The sequence below is a fragment of the Bacillus rossius genome, chromosome 13 (genome assembly GCF_032445375.1).
Source record: "Bacillus rossius redtenbacheri isolate Brsri chromosome 13, Brsri_v3, whole genome shotgun sequence".
Taxonomy (NCBI): domain Eukaryota; kingdom Metazoa; phylum Arthropoda; class Insecta; order Phasmatodea; family Bacillidae; genus Bacillus; species Bacillus rossius.
Window position 1 is genome coordinate 21121118 of NC_086340.1, and position 19461 is coordinate 21140578.

The 19461-nt window shown below is 34.4% G+C and overlaps 1 protein-coding gene across 2 annotated transcripts in view; it reads left to right on the forward strand.

Annotated features, from left to right (window-relative positions):
- The first annotated feature begins 1501 nt into the window (after nucleotides 1-1501).
- LOC134538340 (pre-mRNA-processing factor 40 homolog A) overlaps nucleotides 1502-19461 on the forward strand; it is a 72689-nt gene continuing 54729 nt past the window's right edge. The window contains exons 1-5 of one of the 2 annotated variants that reach the window (XM_063379576.1): nucleotides 1502-1704; nucleotides 5450-5660; nucleotides 10883-10976; nucleotides 15336-15474; nucleotides 19280-19434. In XM_063379576.1, the coding sequence (XP_063235646.1) occupies nucleotides 1702-1704; nucleotides 5450-5660; nucleotides 10883-10976; nucleotides 15336-15474; nucleotides 19280-19434 (602 nt within the window). In that variant the 5' untranslated portion in view covers nucleotides 1502-1701. The remainder of the gene's footprint in view (nucleotides 1705-5449; nucleotides 5661-10882; nucleotides 10977-15335; nucleotides 15475-19279; nucleotides 19435-19461) is intronic. The other variant, XM_063379577.1, reaches the window with a different exon arrangement.

Below are 19461 nucleotides of genomic sequence, written 5' to 3' on the forward strand. Positions count from 1 at the left end.
AGACCCGCAAGACCAGCCCCCATCGTCCTTGGCACCCCTGGATTTGCAACCTTTACAGCCTGGTTGCACTCCATGCCAGGTCAGAGGCTCTGCCCATGACCAGCCTTTACCATTCCATTAGGATTTAACAGTGATCCAGAGGCCTTTAGGATTCATTGTTTGAAGGCCCAGCAGTAAGGTAATTTAGACACTATGTTAGCAGTGGTCAGACCAAAAATGTTCTGGCAGCCAGTCTTCTGGTCTTGTATGTTGTTGCCGTAGTAGGTGCTGATGGTCAAAGGCAGATCAAGGATTTTTTTTCTGGAGTGCCACAAGGGTTGCAACACATAATTTTAGTAGGACTGTATTAAGCTCCCTTGTCAATTTTTAAGCAGCATGTGTCCCTCCTAAATCTAGCTATGCTGATGGTCCATAGTTGCTGAAAAAAAGATAGGGAAAAAATGGTTCCAACCTGCTTCAAAATCCAACGAGAAAAAGACAGTTTGAGAAAAATTTATATAGGTTTAAAACAGATTGCTAAAAAAAACTATCAAAAAGAAATCAGTTAAATGATATATGCTCTCGGCGGCATCCCAGTCATGACTGTCAACAGAGTTAATGCACCCTCATGGAGCGGGAAGTGACATAACGGAAAAAACTATGGCTGCCAATCTTTCTGAAAAGTACTTAGCATTGAAAATATAATTTGCCCATTTAATAAGTCATATCTGTCCTGATGAATACAAATTTTCAGAACAAATGTAAAAATGCAATACAGAACAGTTGTAGTTGAGCACAGAATCGATGTCTGGTATTTTCCGATATCTGCAATGAGCGACAGACGGTACTGCAATAGTGCACGTACCAAGACACTGTCGGAATATTTCCGCTAGCAGAATTGCTTAATTCCGACAGATTTGCTAGCGGAATTTTGTATCAATTATAGTCACAAATGTTGGAATTATTCTGCCAACTCCTATCCTGGCAGAATCGCAATTCTAATAGAGATTTGAGAGTTTGTTGTTATTTGGAAATAGTTATTGTATAAAAACCGTTGAAATCAAAATGGCGGCATGTGTATTTATTTTATTGTGTGTTTATTTGTGAATTGTTTTTACTTTATTTTATAAATTTTTTAAAAAAATATGTCGTGACGATTTCATCTTATTTACTGTTTTAACAAAATCAATTTGACATTTTAAATCATGTGATTGGACGTCTATGATCTAACTCAATTTGTTATAAAAATGTAAATCACATTTTCTCATTATAAAGCTCAACTTTTTACTTCGGTACGAGAAACAAAAATCTGTTATGCTATTTGGCTTTCAAAAGTAAACATTATTTTCTTCTCTGGCAGTAACAATTTTCGCAGCATAATATTCATTTATTTTATGTCACGATATTCGTTTAGTACTAATATCATTGTATTTTTAAGAAATTTTTTGAACGCGTTAATTTTCTTTAAGGTCACTCACTTTGGTGCAGCCAAAATAACAGTTAAAAGTTTGGAAGCTAGCCTACTAATTCAAAGTTTGGTATAAAATTTCTATACTTCATTGTGTAGGTATTCCATGGGGATTCTTTGTTTTTGATTAAGTGTTTACAAAAGGCGATTACACAAGGAATCCTTTAAGAGGGTTGTTTTTTAAATTTTATTTTAAGGCATGTGCTTTTTTATTGATGTTAAGAGTTCATCTTTAAGAACTGCTTTTGTAAGACATGGTGAGTCAGAAATGTTAACATTTAAAGGTGTTGATGTATTTTGGTAAAATAATGCATAATGTGCGTCATGCGTTAGTTTGCTACAGCAGTGTGGGATCCGTACACACCGGTTACAGACAGTAGACAGAACGTAGAAAGATAGAGAAGAGCCGTCAGGCGGGTGAACGGGAAATGGAAGAGAAAAATAAAAAGAATGAAAAGGGAGAATATACTGTTAGCCCTTCAGTACCAATTAGGAATTGGAATGGGAGTATTAAAATGACAGAAGGTGGACAGGGATTATTTAGAATCTAGTGGGCAGGAGATATGGGCAGTGGATTAATACCTTGGTTTAAGGCCGGGTTTATAAACAATGCATGGAATGTGAGGTAACTACACAATGCACGAATGGCCAACACAATAAAATCTAAGTCGTTTATAGAACACCAAAATTGCAAGAAGTCATCAACCCTACAACTTATAATTGTTTAATAGTAGAAAACAAATTTCTGTCCCAGGTTTTTTTTTTATAATGTTTATCTTGAAAACATAATTGTCAATAATTTGATTTAAAAGTGTTATTTTACTGTAACTTTTTTGTTAATTTTGCGTAGTTTATAAACCTGGCCTATCCCTTCAAAATAACCTAGGTCGAAGGAGAGTGCTGGGGCAGCTTGACAGAATACTGAAGGGAAGGATGGTTAAGGCCAAGGCATAATCCACATTGGTCAGTTAGCTACTGGAGCTTTAGTTTGTGGCGACAGTATCGAACTTTTATCAGGTGAAGGAATTATGGAAGGTAGAAAAAGTATAATTCAGGGCAGTGAACAATGTCAATGGGTATGTAGAGTATTTAAAGGAAGGGGAAGAGTGTGGAATGCATAGGCGGTAAATATGTAGTTGGGCGGTATTTGAAACAAAATTTTTTAAAAATCCGAAAATACTTTTATTCTATGCTCTTTAACTTCCTCTTTTCATTAAACCCGGCGGAGATAAGAAATTCCAAATACTTTAGGAGATATCGCCGTTCTTATTTTGCAATAAAAGACCTGTGCAATCATTCGACCGCCAAATTTTTTTATTTTGTTGTGTGTTCGTGAATGCCTAATTAATTAAAACGGTCGATTAGGTCAGGTCAGTTACATTATAAATACTTTCAAACTAAGCGGACATTAAAAATAATGTGAATTAATTTTAATGGTTGTTTAGTTTTAAAGTATTTATAATGTAACTGACCTGACCAAACAAACCGGGACAAAGGATGAACATTAGGCACTCACGTAATTTTTTTTTTTTTTTACTTATTACTTGCACAACAATATTCAAATAACAAATAAAACATTAAAATTTGAAACGTTAAAAACTCACCTAAGTTAGAGGTGGGTACAATTGCTTTGCCATTAGTAGAAAATGATGTAGTTGTTCACCTACGTTGCGAAAAAAAAAATTTATACTCGTTAACAAGAAACAATGTTTTAAGCCGCATGCATGTACAGGTATTGTGATGGAAATTAAAAAATTCAATATCTTCTAAAGTATTTGGAATTTCTTATCTCCGCCGGGTTTAATGAAAAGAGGAAGTTAAAGAGCATAGAATAAAAGTATTTTCAGAATTTTAAATTTTTTTTTAACAAATATCGCCCATCTGTAAAAATTAAAAAATTCGATATTTCCTAAAGTATTTGGAATTTCTTATCTCCGCCGGGTTTAATGTAAAGAAGTTAAAGAGAATATAATAAAAGTATTTTCGGATTTTTAACATTTTTTTTCACAAATACCGCCCAACTACATATTTACCGCATAGGCCATCTGGGGTGGGCATCATTATAGGGGAAAAGGTGGTAGATAGGCTGATAAGTCTGTTGAAGTGGAAAAAAAGGGGGGGGGGGGACTGACAAAATCTGTGTAAAAAGTTGCATAGCAGGAGAAGAGACCATGAGTGAAAGATGAAAAGGGTTCTGATTTGGATGGAAATAAGGAGGCACTAGTTTTTTATAAGAACAGGGCAGGGGAGAAATAGGCTTGAGAGAATGGTATTGGAAGTGAGACGAGTATGAAATAAATTAGGGAGTAAGTTGAAGGTGAGGTAGAGTAAGTAAGGGAGGGCTCCGTGGCTCCGGGTGTAACCCCAATTGCAGGTTTTAAGATCTAAATAAAATTAAGAAATAATAACCTAATTATCTACGTAATGAAAACTCAATTCTCTACGAAATTAAAACTCAATTCTCTACTTAAAGGTTTATTTATCGACTTAGTCAGGTTATAGCAGTTTTAACAACATACCCATTCATAAATATTTGTTTTTAGCACATTGAATCTCTCAATTTTCCTTGATTTGATAGCCCTTCACAATAACTGAAATTTTAATAATTAAGTCTTCATAAAAAAATCACTTTACCAAGATAAATAGTTTTGTAATGCTTTTAACAAAGTTGTGATATGGTTAACCAGACTTAATAACCTTTCTATCTATTACATAGGAAAATATATGAAAAACCTAGGTTTATATTTATCTAAAGAATTAATTAAATACCTACTTAGGTAGGCTATATGTATTCTCAGCTTTGACCTTAAAAAATCAATGTTAAACTACATAGGTGCACAAGTGTACACCATAGAAGATTAAATACCAGCAAAAATGAAAATAAATACCAATATACATATCACTTATTTTGAAGACAGTATAGTTCCTTATATAGTGCACATGTTAATGTTTGTAATGATGCACCATAAATTCAGTGAAGTATTCAAATAATTGTGCAATATCATAAGTATACACTCCGTCAAACTTTTAAAAACTACAATAACTCACACCAATATTAATACAGGAGAAAACAATTTAGGATATTTAGCACCATGGACGAACACATTAGTGTGTAGCAAACTACAATTTGTAAGGTAACTTAACTACTTTTAAAATATTGTATTACATTTTTAAAATTCAAATAGTATACCTTACATTTAACTAACCATGCCAAAACAAATATATAGAAATTCAGTTCAGTCCAAATATGTTATAAGGTGCAATTCACATTGAGGGAAGTGTGTGGTAAACTGATTTTCTTTTATTTTTTACATTCAAAAGCAAGAGTTAAAAAAAAGTATATAATACTTAAAAAAAAACTGATTGGAGTACAAAAACAAGTGTGTACCAGTTTTCAAATTTTTGAGAATAATTGAGCAAGTAGGATTGAATGGCAAAAATGTATCACCCAATTATTTTTCCCCATCCCCTCCTTACAGCTACTCCTATCAACAAACTTCTCTGTATGTGTGGCAGTGTTTGAGTTAAGAGAGTGCGTAGGTACTAGTTTTGGTCTTGGATAATTTCCAAAGGTGATTCCAAAGTGTTTAGATTAGCGTGAATGTGTAATAAGTGTTTGTGGAGTATATAGTTGGCTTACTTCTAAAATCTCGTAACTCCATTTCAGTCAATTTTACGGGAGAACTTTTGAGCTTTTGGAGCACGGTTTCGACTGGCAAAGATTCAAGGTTTTATAATTTGTGAATAGAAAAGATACTTAAGTAGAGTTGACTTACGAGGTTTTATCAGCATATGCACTATGAAAAAATGAAAAAATACACCAAACACATCCAGAATATAAAACTGGGAAAATCTGGACTTACGAGGTTTTAGAAGTAAGCAGACGATTCAGTGCCTGTTCATGGCTACGATAGCAGGAGGTTCAGAGAAGATGTTGAAGATCTCGCAAGCCCTGTGCCTGGCACGTACGTGTTACACTGAAATGATGTTTTTTTCTTCCAGGAAGGCATTGGGGGGCCAGCCAACGGCAACATCCCGTTCCCGCCGGTGCCTCCGGGGCAGGGGGGTCCCCCCGCCTACCCCCCGCCGATGATGGGGCCGAGGTCGGGGTTCATGCCCGGGGAAATTAGGCTGCCGCCTCCGCCGATGATGCCCCAGTTCTCCATGCCGCCCCCGGGCTTCGGCTACCCGGGACCGCCCCCGGGGCAGCCCGGTAGGTGTTCAGGTTGTCAGCTGGTCGCATCAATGTCGCTCGGTCACTGAACTTTCATTCACAGCAGCAGGGCGTTCACGTTCTGGGAAATCTGGGATGAGTCAGCAAAGTTGGGATTTGTCAGGGAAGGTCAGTCATTTTAGTTGAAATCCTGACAAAGTCATGGAAATTCATGTGATGATAATTTTACAGTATGGGTATGGCGGCTGAATTTTCTTGATTTCTTTCAGAAAATTGCAATATAGGTAAATAATTTAAAAACATTATAAGGAAAAAGTCAGGAAAATTTTATTGTAGATTTGTAAGGACACCTTGAGCAGCCTTTCTTAGTCGCACATTAAGTATAAATATTTGGGGACTGTCCACCTAAATCATGTGAAAACTATCTCTGAAAAGGTTTCATTAAAATCGGCACATTCCTTTGAATAGCAGATCTATTCTGAATCATGTTTGTTTTTGACTAATACATTTATATAAAAGGACCTTTTGTTAAAAAAGAATATTTGAAACATCCTGAAATTGGTTAACCAGGTATTTTTAGTACCAGCCGGAGAGTGAAAGCATGCCCCTATAGTTTACTGCCTACAGTACTGTAACTAATGAGGTATTTTGGTGAAACCTTTACTGTGCAGTAGGGTTTATTATTATGGGGTGGCAGGGGGGGGGGGGACTAACCATGAATCATCTGATAACTCTGCTAACTGTAGCTATCAACTATTAACAACAAAAATGTAATGGAGTCAGCAGGCTAACATGTCTTTACTAGTTTTTAACTGTCTTATCCATTAAATTGTGTAAACTGCTATAATAAAATAGGTGAATAATCTTGCTGGAGAAAATACAATGATACTTTTGAAAATGTTTATCAAACAATTGTTCAAGGTTTACATTACTGGGCAGTGTAAAAATAATTGTCAGATCTTGTTAAATAATATACATGGTGACTTAAGGGGTGATTAGGTCCCACCATATTGGTTTTTTCTATCTTTTTGCTATAACTAAAATTTTTGAATTCTTATCCCAATTTTTGGCATTTCAATGCATAAATCATATCTCCCAGACCTTCTATACTGTGTTGCAACCACATATTTACTAACAGGCTCTAGTCTGTAAGCACAGCAAGGAAACAACATATTATTTCACTCGGGCGATTACAACTGTCATAATAACCACACCAGTTTACAAATGTTGACTTCAACAAGTAGCCAAAGCTGTGTTCTATGCCATGTGAAGCCAAAAAATTTAGTATGGAAGCTTTATTCCAAGCTGTATCAAAATATTGGGAATCATAAGATGGCTAGGCCTAATCCCATTTTATATAAATAAATTTTAATGTAAGCCACACACAACACTATTTATAATATTTATATGTGATGGGCACCATCAACTAATTTCTACTATCGAATAATCAATCATTATTCGTACTGGACTATCGAATAATTATTCGATAGTTTTAGTCGAATTATTTTTCATTCACTGCAAGCTGAACGGTGTTGTTATTGATGACTGAATGTGTGTGCACAATTAAAAACTGTTCCAATTGATGTTCACTCTGCAAATATAATTATTATTTTTGTTGTTAATACCAATTTTAAAACTATAATTACCGGCTCAGTGTTAACATAACGAAAATTACCGAGTATAATATCATAAGGGTTTAATGTTGTGCTGTTACTATTTTCATAATGCACAGAAAGTAATGATTTATTTTAATGATTCTATTATTTATAAAATCTTATTATTTTGATTGTTATTATTATTATGAAATTTTATTATTTAATTTGTATATTGTTCGCCCGCAAAAGTTATTTAAATATATTTTTATTAATTATGTATATCTACGAGAGCTATGCTCTATGACCTGAAATGGACTTATATGGACAGTCAATTGAGTATACCCCTCTAAGGACTAATGAACTTAACGAATAAACAATGATTTTATTCGGGGTATTACTTAAAGAAATTTTCATTGTTGGACATTTTCGTTTTAAATTTACCGCATTTCTGTGTTTACAATTGTATTAATAAGTGTTATTTACGGTATTTATATTGTAAATTACGTTAACCGATTTTGGTTTCGGCCAATGAGAGGCCGTGTTTTAGATGTGAGGCGTCTAGAACGTCTTAATTAATAAAAGTTGGTTGTATGAAGGCGTCTGATGCCGACGCAAAGGCACGAGGCCTATTTTAGATTTGAAAGATAGCTAGCTAGATTATGCCATCCGACACTCAGGATGAGCTTAAACGACGTATAAATAAATAATATGTAAGATTATAAGGGCATATTCTGACGGATATGTTATTAGGAGTGAAAATCTGTAAGTAAAGATCTTGCATTTTGTATCGCCCATAGACATACCCAGCTGTATGTAATTTCGTCGTAAATAACTCCGATTTGACTACAAACTGATTAGTTTTCACGTAAAAGGTGTCAATTATTCTGAACTACGTCATGAATTGTTATTTCCAAGATTTAAATTATTATTTTATTTTGTGATACCCAGAGGTGAAATGGGAGTACAAGTTTCGTGTCTCTACCATAAATATAGACTGAGTTAAGCCAAGGCAAATACGAACCCAAATATAAACATAAATAGTAATCATACTAATTAATTGTGCTATGATTTCAAACATTTTTCTGTTATGTAAGAATGCGTCCGTAAAAACATCATTTGATTGATTTTCTGAACTTACACTAACGAACTTTTGTGAACGATTCATGTGTGCTACGTATTTTCCTGATGTTTAGTTTACATAAGCGCATATCCACGAGTCATGTTCAGTATCGTTAGGATTGTTTTTCTGTGATTTTTATCTAATTATATTAATATTGATTTTTATCTCTACACATATGTTAGTTGTCCCTGATGAATAGCCATTTTATTCTTAATAATAAAAAACCTGAATTCTATCCCTATGTGTTGATATATGTTACCTAGCTACCTGTATCCAAGAGTGTGTGTTTTATGATAAATAACATTTTATGCATGTTTCTAAGGGTCACAGTACAAGAGCATAACAGTACCATTGACACATATATGTATGTATATATATATATTTTGAAAAACAGTGACAGTCAGTGTATATCATCTCGACAACACACACACACAACAAAAGGGTCTATTTATAAATCAACGAGTACTATTAATGGTACTGGCGCCAGCAGTCAGCATACACCAACAAGTTTAGCAGTACAGTATAATGTATTAATAATATTGTTTAATGTTTAATATTTAATTTGACTAAATTCATTCGACTGATTTTTGATTTAGTCATGAATAACGATGGTTTCGTACTATCGATTTAGTCGATAGTTTTTATTCGATGGTGCCCATTACTAATATTTATATTTAACCATATTTCTAAAGATCTGCAATAGCATTTGAGGAATTATTATGTCAGCAACCACTCTTAGTTGTTCCATCGTGAGCTCAAGCTGTGGCTATGCGGTGTGTCTGGCATTGGTAGCTATGACCTTAGTTTACAAACATTAGTTCAAGAGGTAGGAAAAAGATTTCCTTGTAAAATGTAATTTTGAACTTTTTGTTATCTAGTTTCCTTGAAAAATTTATACTTAAATTATTTCATGTGATTACTGAAGACGGTAATTATTTTATACAAAACCCGGTCTTACAATTGTTATTAGCATTTCGGGCAAACTAGGTCTAAATGCTACAAAATAATAACAATTTACTGTAAAACCTCTATATGTGTTGGTACTTGTAATGAACTCCTCTTATTTAACCCTTCAAACAAACTGTTTGCTATGTCCCTATTGTAGCTGTATCTTAACACGTGGCTTGCTCACCTCTATAAAAAAATAACATTTTTATTTTGTTTCATATAAAAACTCCTTTCTAACAAAGACACTTAAACAATTTTTCACATTTTTTTAAAATAGCCCTAATGAAACTATTTCTTTTGAAACTTTTATGTGCAATTTACCTAGGGTTTGTACGCCTCCTTAATATCTTTAAAAAGTCCTTAATTTATTTTTAATTTAATAAGGGCCCTTAGAAGTCCTTAAATTTCACTAATAATCCTTAAAAACTGCTATAATTGTGGAAAATGTGTGGTTTCCCTATAAGAATTGAAATAATCAAAGTTATTTTTTGTTCATTAAAAATTTAACAGTAACATTTTAATACTAACAATTAAAATTTTCTTGGGGTACTTTTGTGGTATTACAAATAGTTTTCTGCCTCTTGATTATGGTGAAGGTAATAAAGGGGTTCTTAAAAACTCCTTAATTTTTAATTGCTCAAGAGGGTACAAAAACCATGTTACCATATTTCACCAATTTCATATTTACCTAGTTATATTACTCAACCCACGTAATATAAGTAGTTGGAGACTGATCACTTAACTCGCGAGGAAATTATCTTTGAACATTTTAAGCTTTCTAACATGAAATACGGCACATTCCTTCTGAAAGTTACAAGAAAATTTTATCGAAAGTTCCTGAAAGGATCCGGAAATTGTTGAACGGGGTATTTGTTGTCACGCTGATTTATGATACATTCTGTTATTGAAAAATAATCATTGTCTTTTTATAGCTGAAACTGTGCATAAACATACTAAGGCTGGGAGCACACAGAATTGGATAAGATGCAACGCAATTGCCACACTGTGTGATACACAATATGTTGTGACAACTTAATATCATATTTGTGTTAAGTTATTCTTTCCCACATTCTTGGAATCATTTTGCTGTCGTGATACTCCTTTAAAGATGAAATATATGAAATAGGTTTTTCTTGTACCTACTGAACATACTAATCTATCTGAATCCAGCTGCATACTGAGAAAGAAATCAATGAAAATACTATGCAAGTGAATATTTTCTCAATTTAAGTAACAGTCAAAAACATTCTTTAACTACTCAGCTACAAACACATTACGGCATGCCTTTGTTGCGAAATTTTTTATACTTGCGCCTGATGCAGAACACTGCAGCCATCAGACAGTCGTTTAATGATGTCGCCTCGTGTCTGATTGTGACAGTTTATTGGAGTCGTGCCGCGTTTGTGATTCTGGTTTTCACTTGCTTGTGTAGGCAAATTACATGGAAGTCAACTCTTGTCAGACAAAATGTCGCGTTGTGTCATGTCATGTCTCATTCTGCGTGTGCCCGGCCTGATAGTTCTTTACCGGAAGGAAAAGTGATGTCTGTTCTAGTCTCCTGTTATGACAGTAAAGGATAATGGTGTGATGTTGGACAGGTGACAGCACAGTTATCTCCGCTGCACCACAGTTGACTCCGGTCAGCAGTGCCGGCAGTGATGTGTCGTCGCCTAGTGGACAGCCACAGCCAAAGTAAGTTGCCAGTGTCATGCTGAAACCCAAAGAATGCACATCTGCATCTCTTCCAAGAGGCATATTGAGTCCCTTTGGATGCTGTCCTGAGCTATATTAGTACCTCGATTATCTGTGACCCAATTAACCCGGCATTCAGTTAACCAAGTTCTCAATTAAACATTAATCTTTTTTTTTTTTTTTTGGGAGGGGGAACCATGCCCGCAAAGTTTTAATTCATAAGGGAAGTGACAAGAAAGGAGGAAAACTAAAATTACGTATTAAAAGTAGAAACGAACGGACAAAGAAATGGACTAGAACTGCCAGTGAGAAGAAATACCAGTTCGGGTTAATCTGGAAGATTTTGATTAACACCATATTATAACTTGAAAACAGAAATAAGAAAGGTTGTTTCCAAAAATAAAAAGCAAAAATTTGTATTAACTACTTTACTTAAATGTAACTAGTACATACGTAAGTATGTACATATTTCCAAATTTGTTTGTTGATTCAAGGCAAGTTATTAACTAAATTGCACGTACCTATGCATATCAAATTGTAAATATAATTCATATTTTTTGTTGAATCTTTGTCTTTAGTCTTTACAAATAATTTTATTCATAAATATTTTTAAAAATTAATAACTAGTGTTAGTATTATTTGTACATTGGTTTTGTATAAATTTCTTACTAAATTTTGTTGTACAACCTAAATACATTTGAATTCAATTATCCATGCTAATCAAGGTTCTACTGTACTTTAAAAATAAAAAAAAATTATGATTTTATAAATTAGTATCTATTATTGTGAAATTATCTTTTTCATGCAATCTTCCTAGAACTTACTTAATATGTACTAACATTTGAAATTTTTTAAAATTAAATATTCATGGAAAGAATTTACAAACAATACATTTTGTTCATGCCTCAAAAGTTAAAATTTTTAGTGTATTATGCTAGCAAACAGTAAGTTAGAAGTATAATTAATAATAATTTGAGTTGGACTTGCATTTTGAAGTTATCTCAGATGCATGTAACTGGCTCCATCGCAGAGTGACAGCAATATCTGAGTGCATTGTGCATGGAATGATGAGCAGGAAAGTGATTAATTGTTAAAACATTAAGGGGAATGCCATGCACCTTCAGTGCTGCTGTGGTTTACTTCACACTCGTGCTAAAGCAAGAATGCAGAACAGTGCAGCCTGTGGCAAAGATGGTGGAGGTGTTGTGTTTATGTGCTGACTTACGTGGTGGAAAATCAAATCTGCAATGTTAAAGTATGTGGTTAGGCATTGGATTGTTTAATGGAGTAGTGATTCAGGTCATGTAAAGTCTACAAAACAGTTCTATGTCTCAGTCTAACCCTACATTTTGTAACACAATTTTGAATACTCATTTTTAAAGGTGTAATAGTTTTGTGGCGTTTTATAAAGATTCCACAAATGAACAATATTTTTCATGTCAAAAACTTTTTAAAAAAAAGTTAAAGTGAATATTAGCACAAAAAAGTATATAATAACACAATGATAATTTTTCCAGCCCCTACATATTAGCTTAATTCAGTCATTCAAGAAAGAATTAACTATGAAAGACCATTTGCAAGTGAGATTGTTGTAACATTAATTAAAGTAGCTATATTTTGTAAAAATGGTAACTAAAATTTGAATTAAGCATAGAACACAATAAAAAAAATTCTAAATAAGTCCTATACAAATTTGTCTTGAAATAAATAATTCTTAATACTGTAAACCACATTAAAAAAGAAACAGTAAATTATTTTAATTGATATTACCATACAATTAGCCTATTGCCCTGAGTTCACTTTCTGTATGGTATACTCTAGTTCAAATAAAATCTACTAGAGAGCAGCAAAGAGAATCATGAAAATTTTGTGTAAAGGAAGCCATTATGAGATTATGGTAACTGGAGTCTCCATGGCTGTATCTAGGTGAATGTCTTTATAATCATCAAATTTATTCACTTCATTTGTAACAAAATGTATTTCAGTTGCTTCTATAGCTTTGGTAATTGTTATTTGAAAAATAATTACTGCCATAGACAAGCAAAAATCTAGAATGTAAAAAAAAAAAACAAATCTGATAATGTGTATTTGAGGTTAGTTGCAACAATGGGGAATTTAAAGTTATTTCATATCTGTTTCTTCCAACTTAGTTAAATATGGACTTGAAAAGTGGTTTGTAGAGCTGATAAAGTGATAATGTTGTTAATAATTAGTGGTTAAATATAATTGATGAGCACAGAAAAAAGTGTTGTAGAACATAGTTTAAAAAGCCTAATTTTGTAAAAGACAGTGTTAACCTGTTTGGTTGTAACATGGCATATTGTGACCTGATGCAGTTACCCTAGTATGGAAATATTCAAAATATAAATATTTTCATTACTATTTTATATAGGTTTTTAATTAAATTAGTAATTATGTAGGAGAGGGCACATCAGTAAAAAAAAAAAAAAAACCAATAAAAATCTAAAAATAAATTTTTTGATAAATTTTAAGGGTTGGAGCTTTTCTGTAAAAAAAAATTTATAAAATTCCAATTGTTATTTGTTTTTTAATACTGCAGATGTTCCTCTACTACCCCTTAAAACAGTGTTTCAAAATTCTGAATGGTTTCTGAAAAATTACAGTTTGTATGTTACATAAGATAGCCTGTGCTGTGGTTTGGCCATCGTCATACTGTTTACTTTATATTACTAGCCAGTGATGCAGCCGTCGCCATGCTGTGCTTCAATAGCATAGCCGAGACTGTTTTCCTCTAGAGATAGCCCTGGTCCTGTCACCACCCTACTGTTTACTTGTTACTAGCAGCAACTTGATCCTGTGGTGGTTCTCCAGAGATCCTTAAGAATACAGCATAGGTGAGGTAGTTTTCTTAAAGAAAGAGAGGGTTGTTTAATGTCAGTACGTTATGGCCAGGGCCAAGATTGTTTTCAACCCTAATCAGTTTTCCACTTTAAGGGTGCCGTCTGGTCAGGGTTTATGTGTGTTAGTGAGGCGAGACGCTCGCTGGTGCTTCCAGCGCGGTATAGCCTCTAAGCGCAAGTCTCTGAACTGGCGCGCATTCGTCTCGTCTTCACAGGATAACTGTGAAATTTGAGCGGTGACCGTAACATTATATGGCCGAGAAATGAAGATAAAGGTGTAATGCAAGCCTCTTAAGTGCTTTCAATAATCTGTACCGGTTGTTTTACACCTAAAAATTACTCAAAAAACATGCTTACTTATTAGGAATTTTCACTCTTCTATAAATACAGTTTAAAAATTTAATTCAAAGTCAAAAGTACTTTTTGGCCCTCAGCGAATTCTTGAATACTTTTCATAAACAGACCCCACTTGGATACCTTGAGTAGTTTTGAGATTGCATGGTTTTTCCTGAAGCTCTGCATTTCATGTGTGTGCCCAGGCAGATGGTGCCCTTAATTAGGCACAATTAGGGTGGAAAACTGTCTTACACCCTGGCCGTAACGTACTGACGTTAAACATCTCTGTCTCAGAAAACAGTCTTGCCCACGATGTATTCCTGAGGATCTCTGGAGAACCACAGGATCATATTTGAAGCCAAGTAAACAGCAGGGCGGCAGCAATAACAATAAGGCCAATCTCTCATGGAAACGAGTATCAGCTACGCTAAGTATAATGGCCATGGCCGATTTGCTACACAGGTTACCTATTGTTACCTATAAACTGGAATTTCTCAAACTATTTTGAATTTTTAAACACTATTTTCAGGAAAGTGGAGGAAGTTTTCAAAAACACCACAATTAGAATTTTTTAAATTTTATTTATGGAATTTTTTTTATAATTATTCTTTAAAGCAATTAAATCATAAATGATTATTTCATTAGCTGAGACATAATACTTTGTAGTATATGAGTATATGTTCATGGAGGGATATGATTTTCGCCATGTGTAATACTTGGAATAAGACGTTTGCATGTATTTTGAGATGATGCTGTTTTGAGCGGTTCTATGTTGCAAGTAAGTTTCGTAAGATATATATATATATTAAGGATGGATTTTTACACGTTTTGCTGATTCTTTAAAAAAAAAAAGTTTATCAGCTAAATTAATAAAATGTGTTGTAAAAAGGTTAAAACTATTGATTAGGTTAGGAGAGCTACATTAATTTTGTATTACCTATTCATTTTGTTTTACAAACTTTTTATTTGTCTAGATCTGATACCATTCTAATGACTTTTTCAAACGCGATACTAAGCAAAATAAAATAAACAAACCACATAATTCACAACATCCATGGTAATCCATGAAAGGTGTGGTTGACGAAAGTATCTCTGTCCGTAACAGTACTGTGTGAAATGCTAAATTAAGCCCATGTTATTTTGTGTGTTGAAATGTTTTCAGGGAGCCGTCGGCAGAGCCCGAAGTGAAGAAATGCGATTGGACGGAGCACAAGGCTCCTGATGGCCGCACGTACTACTACAACAGCGTGACCAAGCAGAGCTTGTGGGAGAAACCCGATGAGCTGAAGACCCCAGCAGAGGTGAGACAGCTGCTGTGATTGTGATTGGCTTGGGAGCTGTCGGGTGAATGCCGGAACAAAGCCATTTGTGCTGCGAGACCTGCGGAAGATCACATCAGATGGAGATCAATTGTGAAATGCAGAAGTATTCCTGTGCGTCTTACTAAGCGTCCCCTGAGGCAGTGATAAGGAATCGCCAGGTGTTCATCATTAGGAGAAACCAGGAATAGTCACGGAATTTTGGAATTTCTGGGAATAGCCTGGGAAATAAATCTTAGATGAAGGGATTTAAATAAAATAGTTATACAAAAGCTCAGTCTGTATCACTAACCCATTAACTGTACAACACATATTGTACTTGGATTCAGTTATTACATATATGTAAGACTGAATTCTGCCTGTGATGGTGCCTTGGTGTGTGATGTATGAAACAATGTTTTGTGCATAATGTATAAGCCTTTTTTCATTGTCGTCACCACATTGAAGAATCCATAAGTGACTGACAAATTTAGGAAGTAGCGCAAAAAAATTTTTTTTCGACATTTTGTAAATAAATATCACATATTTGGTTCAGCAAACATTATAAAAGACATGAAGAATTGAGGGAATTCTGTTTGTGGTTTTCCTGCACACCATGGATTGGAATGCATTTTCGCCCCCACATTGTTTTCATTACAGAAATTTCCTTCATAGTAGTTTAATAAAACTATTTCACAGATCTTTACTAGTATCTATCATATAACTTCAGTTCAATAGGAAAGTATATAGTGCATAAAGATGTAGATTTCATCACAGGTTTTGTCAACAAAACAGACATGCTACGTATGCCTCTCATATTTTTCATAGAGACTTCATGGGTCTGTTGTGTTTGAAATTTTATATTATTGCAATTCATTGCTTCCTGAATAAACAAATATAAAACTTAATGTTGAACATAACAGAACTAAAACATACCAAACTCCCGTAGGAAACAGGTTTATTTACTTAAGATGTGAGTGATAGCGTCATCATTTGCCCTCACACACTCCCGCAAACAGGAAAAACACGGTAAACAGCGAAAACTCAGAGAATTGAATTGTCTTCAAAACCTGGAAAACACAGAAAATTTGACTGTTTTAGTAACAAAATAACTTATTTTTTCATACTATATACAGTAGAACCCTGTTATAATGTTCCTGCATATAATGTTTTCCTGCTTATAATGTCATATTTTTAAAGTCCCAATACAGTAGAACCCATGTCATCACTTTTCAACAGAGGGTACAAAAATGGTGTATGATGCGGGAAAGTGTATGAAAAGGGAATGGCATTAATAATTTTTTTTTGCAATCTAGCATACCAGCACAATGTCAGATTAAACTAAAATACATAATGTGTAAATAATTGCATTATATTAATGAAATACAGTAGAGCACCCCTCAACCGTAATTCCCACAAACGGAACTCCCGATATCCGGAACTAATATAAAAAAAATAAAATATATATCCGCACTGGAACGAGGCGTTTCTGCTTGTGCCTGACTGTACATGCCTTCTAGGCACGCGCGCACACGTCTGTCAGAGAGCTAATTACACGTCTGTCAGAGAACTAATTATAGCCAGTCTTTCCCGCGCATTGCGTCGACGAGATGCATGAAGAGTTATTCTTGTGTATGTGAAATGTAAACTGTGCGTGGCAGTGACTATACACTCTCCCGGAAGTGTGAATCGCTTGCACGTCAACACAGAAGTAACACAACACCGCAGCTGTAGTCCTAATACCTGCCCTGACCCCTCTGTTTCTTCCTCTTTCCTCACGCACGCACCCACCCACAGTGATAAGAAACACGTGCCTGCCAGCTTGCTTGAATGAAGGTCATTCAACCAGCCGGGAGGCCGGCCCTACCACAACTCCACTTAACCAGAATTTTCCCATAACCGGAATAGACCTTCCCCCGATGATTCCGGTTGAGGGGTGCTCTACTGTATATGAATTCATCATTATATATACATATAATAAAACCACCAGAAATGTAAAATACAGTCCATAATCAAGTAAAGCTGACATGAGAAAAAGAGCCTTACAAAATGTAATGAAGTCCTTTATTAAAGGGGTGGGGGGGGGGGGGGGGAGGTCACTAAGCCTAAATTAGAAATTAAAAAAATTAGGCTATTGTAAAAAGAAAATCAGAAATTTTTGCTTGTTTGTTTCATTTTACAAACAACTTTATGCAACAGAACAATTTTCAATAAAATTTTAACTTGAGAAACGTAAAATACAAAACAATCCGAACATAAGAAAACAATAACAAATGGGTATATTCAGTTCAAAGATTAATGAATGCACAAAATATGAGATCCGTGCCTTGGTAAAGCACATGCACCATTTTCATAATCATTGCTAGTTTGCACCACTAGTCTCGCTTGGTGCTGGCCATAGATGCTACTACCGAAGTGCACAGTCTTCCTGATACTGTCCATATCTATGGTGCGATAAAGTTATTTTCTTATGTTTACAAAGGTAAACAATGAACATTTTTCAAAATAAAAGCATTGTTGAAACGTAGTTTACCAAGAGGAATATAACAAAAAAAAATTGTGAATTTTAGGACTTTTCCGCTTCGTAAAAACGTACGAAACGGGAAATTAATGATTTTATTAGTGTATGTTCCGGGAAAGTAAACCATTGTAAATATAGTACTTTCGGCGGGACCAAAATTAATCGGCGTATGACACGGGAAAATGTATGAAACGGGAACGTATCATCGAGGTTCTACTGTATTTCCCCCATATGGACAATGTATTTATTTCCTGCATATAACGTTCATAAATAGTGTAATTTCCTGCTTATAATGTTTGCTTTCTAACATTCAATAAATGGGGAAAAATGTTTTAAAACCAAATTATTCCAACACTTACGATAAAAAGTTTCCTTTGTGTATGTTTATGTTTACAATCACTGCCATACAATACATGAAGTTTGTTAAAATACAATTTTATGCAATATACTGAAGGTACACAATGTTCGTAGTTACGTGTCAGTTGGCACCCTTAGTCAACTCTTCTCTTCCTTGCCATTCCAGTGGGTATTCAGATGCACGTACCTAGTCCTACGATATTTAAGTTGCCAACCATTGAGCGAGGGCATAACTAAAAGTGTTTTCTATTGCTTACAAATAATTTTTTTTTTCATTTATACGTAGGAATCCCAATATTAAACATTTTCAGGTGGCGAAGGAGTAGACGTTCTCACTCTTAATGTTGTCATCATGAATTGTGAGACAATTTTACAAAAAATGTAGCAGTGTATCTTTAAAGACAAACAAAATTTAACCAGGGAACAAGACGAAGTTGAAAAATTGTTGGCTTGTCTCAGAAAATTCGTGTATCAAGTATAATATCTTTAGTTTTAACATTAAAGTTGTTTACATAGCTTGGTGAGTCCATTGGTACAAAGCTCAAACATTGTTAAGTGCTAAATTGAGATTTCCTGCTTATAATGTTTTTTTCTTGTGCTCCCTTGAAAAACATTATAACAGGGTTCTACTATAGTATCTTAGTGACTTAAAAACTGTTATGTATTTTAACCATAAATTTGTGTGCTGTTAATTATGTATATCTGAATTTTATTAAAATTAATTAAACTTTCCAGATTGGCAATGTTGGTTAGGTAGTGTTTAAGAAATGTAGCAATAGTGGAAACTTACTAGTCTATAGTTGTGCAGCCGTCCCATTGCAGTCATATGCTGTGTGAATGTGATAGTTTAGTTGAAGGTCCTGGTGGTGAAGATTTTTAAAATGTGTGTATTTTATGCACATAAATAATACGCTGGGGTTCATTTCGTAGCTACTCCTGTCACAATGTCCTTGGAAGGAATACCGCTCTGATAACGGCAAGAAGTATTACCACAATGTGAACACGAAAGAATCCAGGTGGACCATACCAAAAGAACTGGAAGAACTTAAGAATCGAATAGCATCAGAAGAAGCAGCAGTTTCTGTGTAAGTAATTTTTTGTGTTTGACTGTT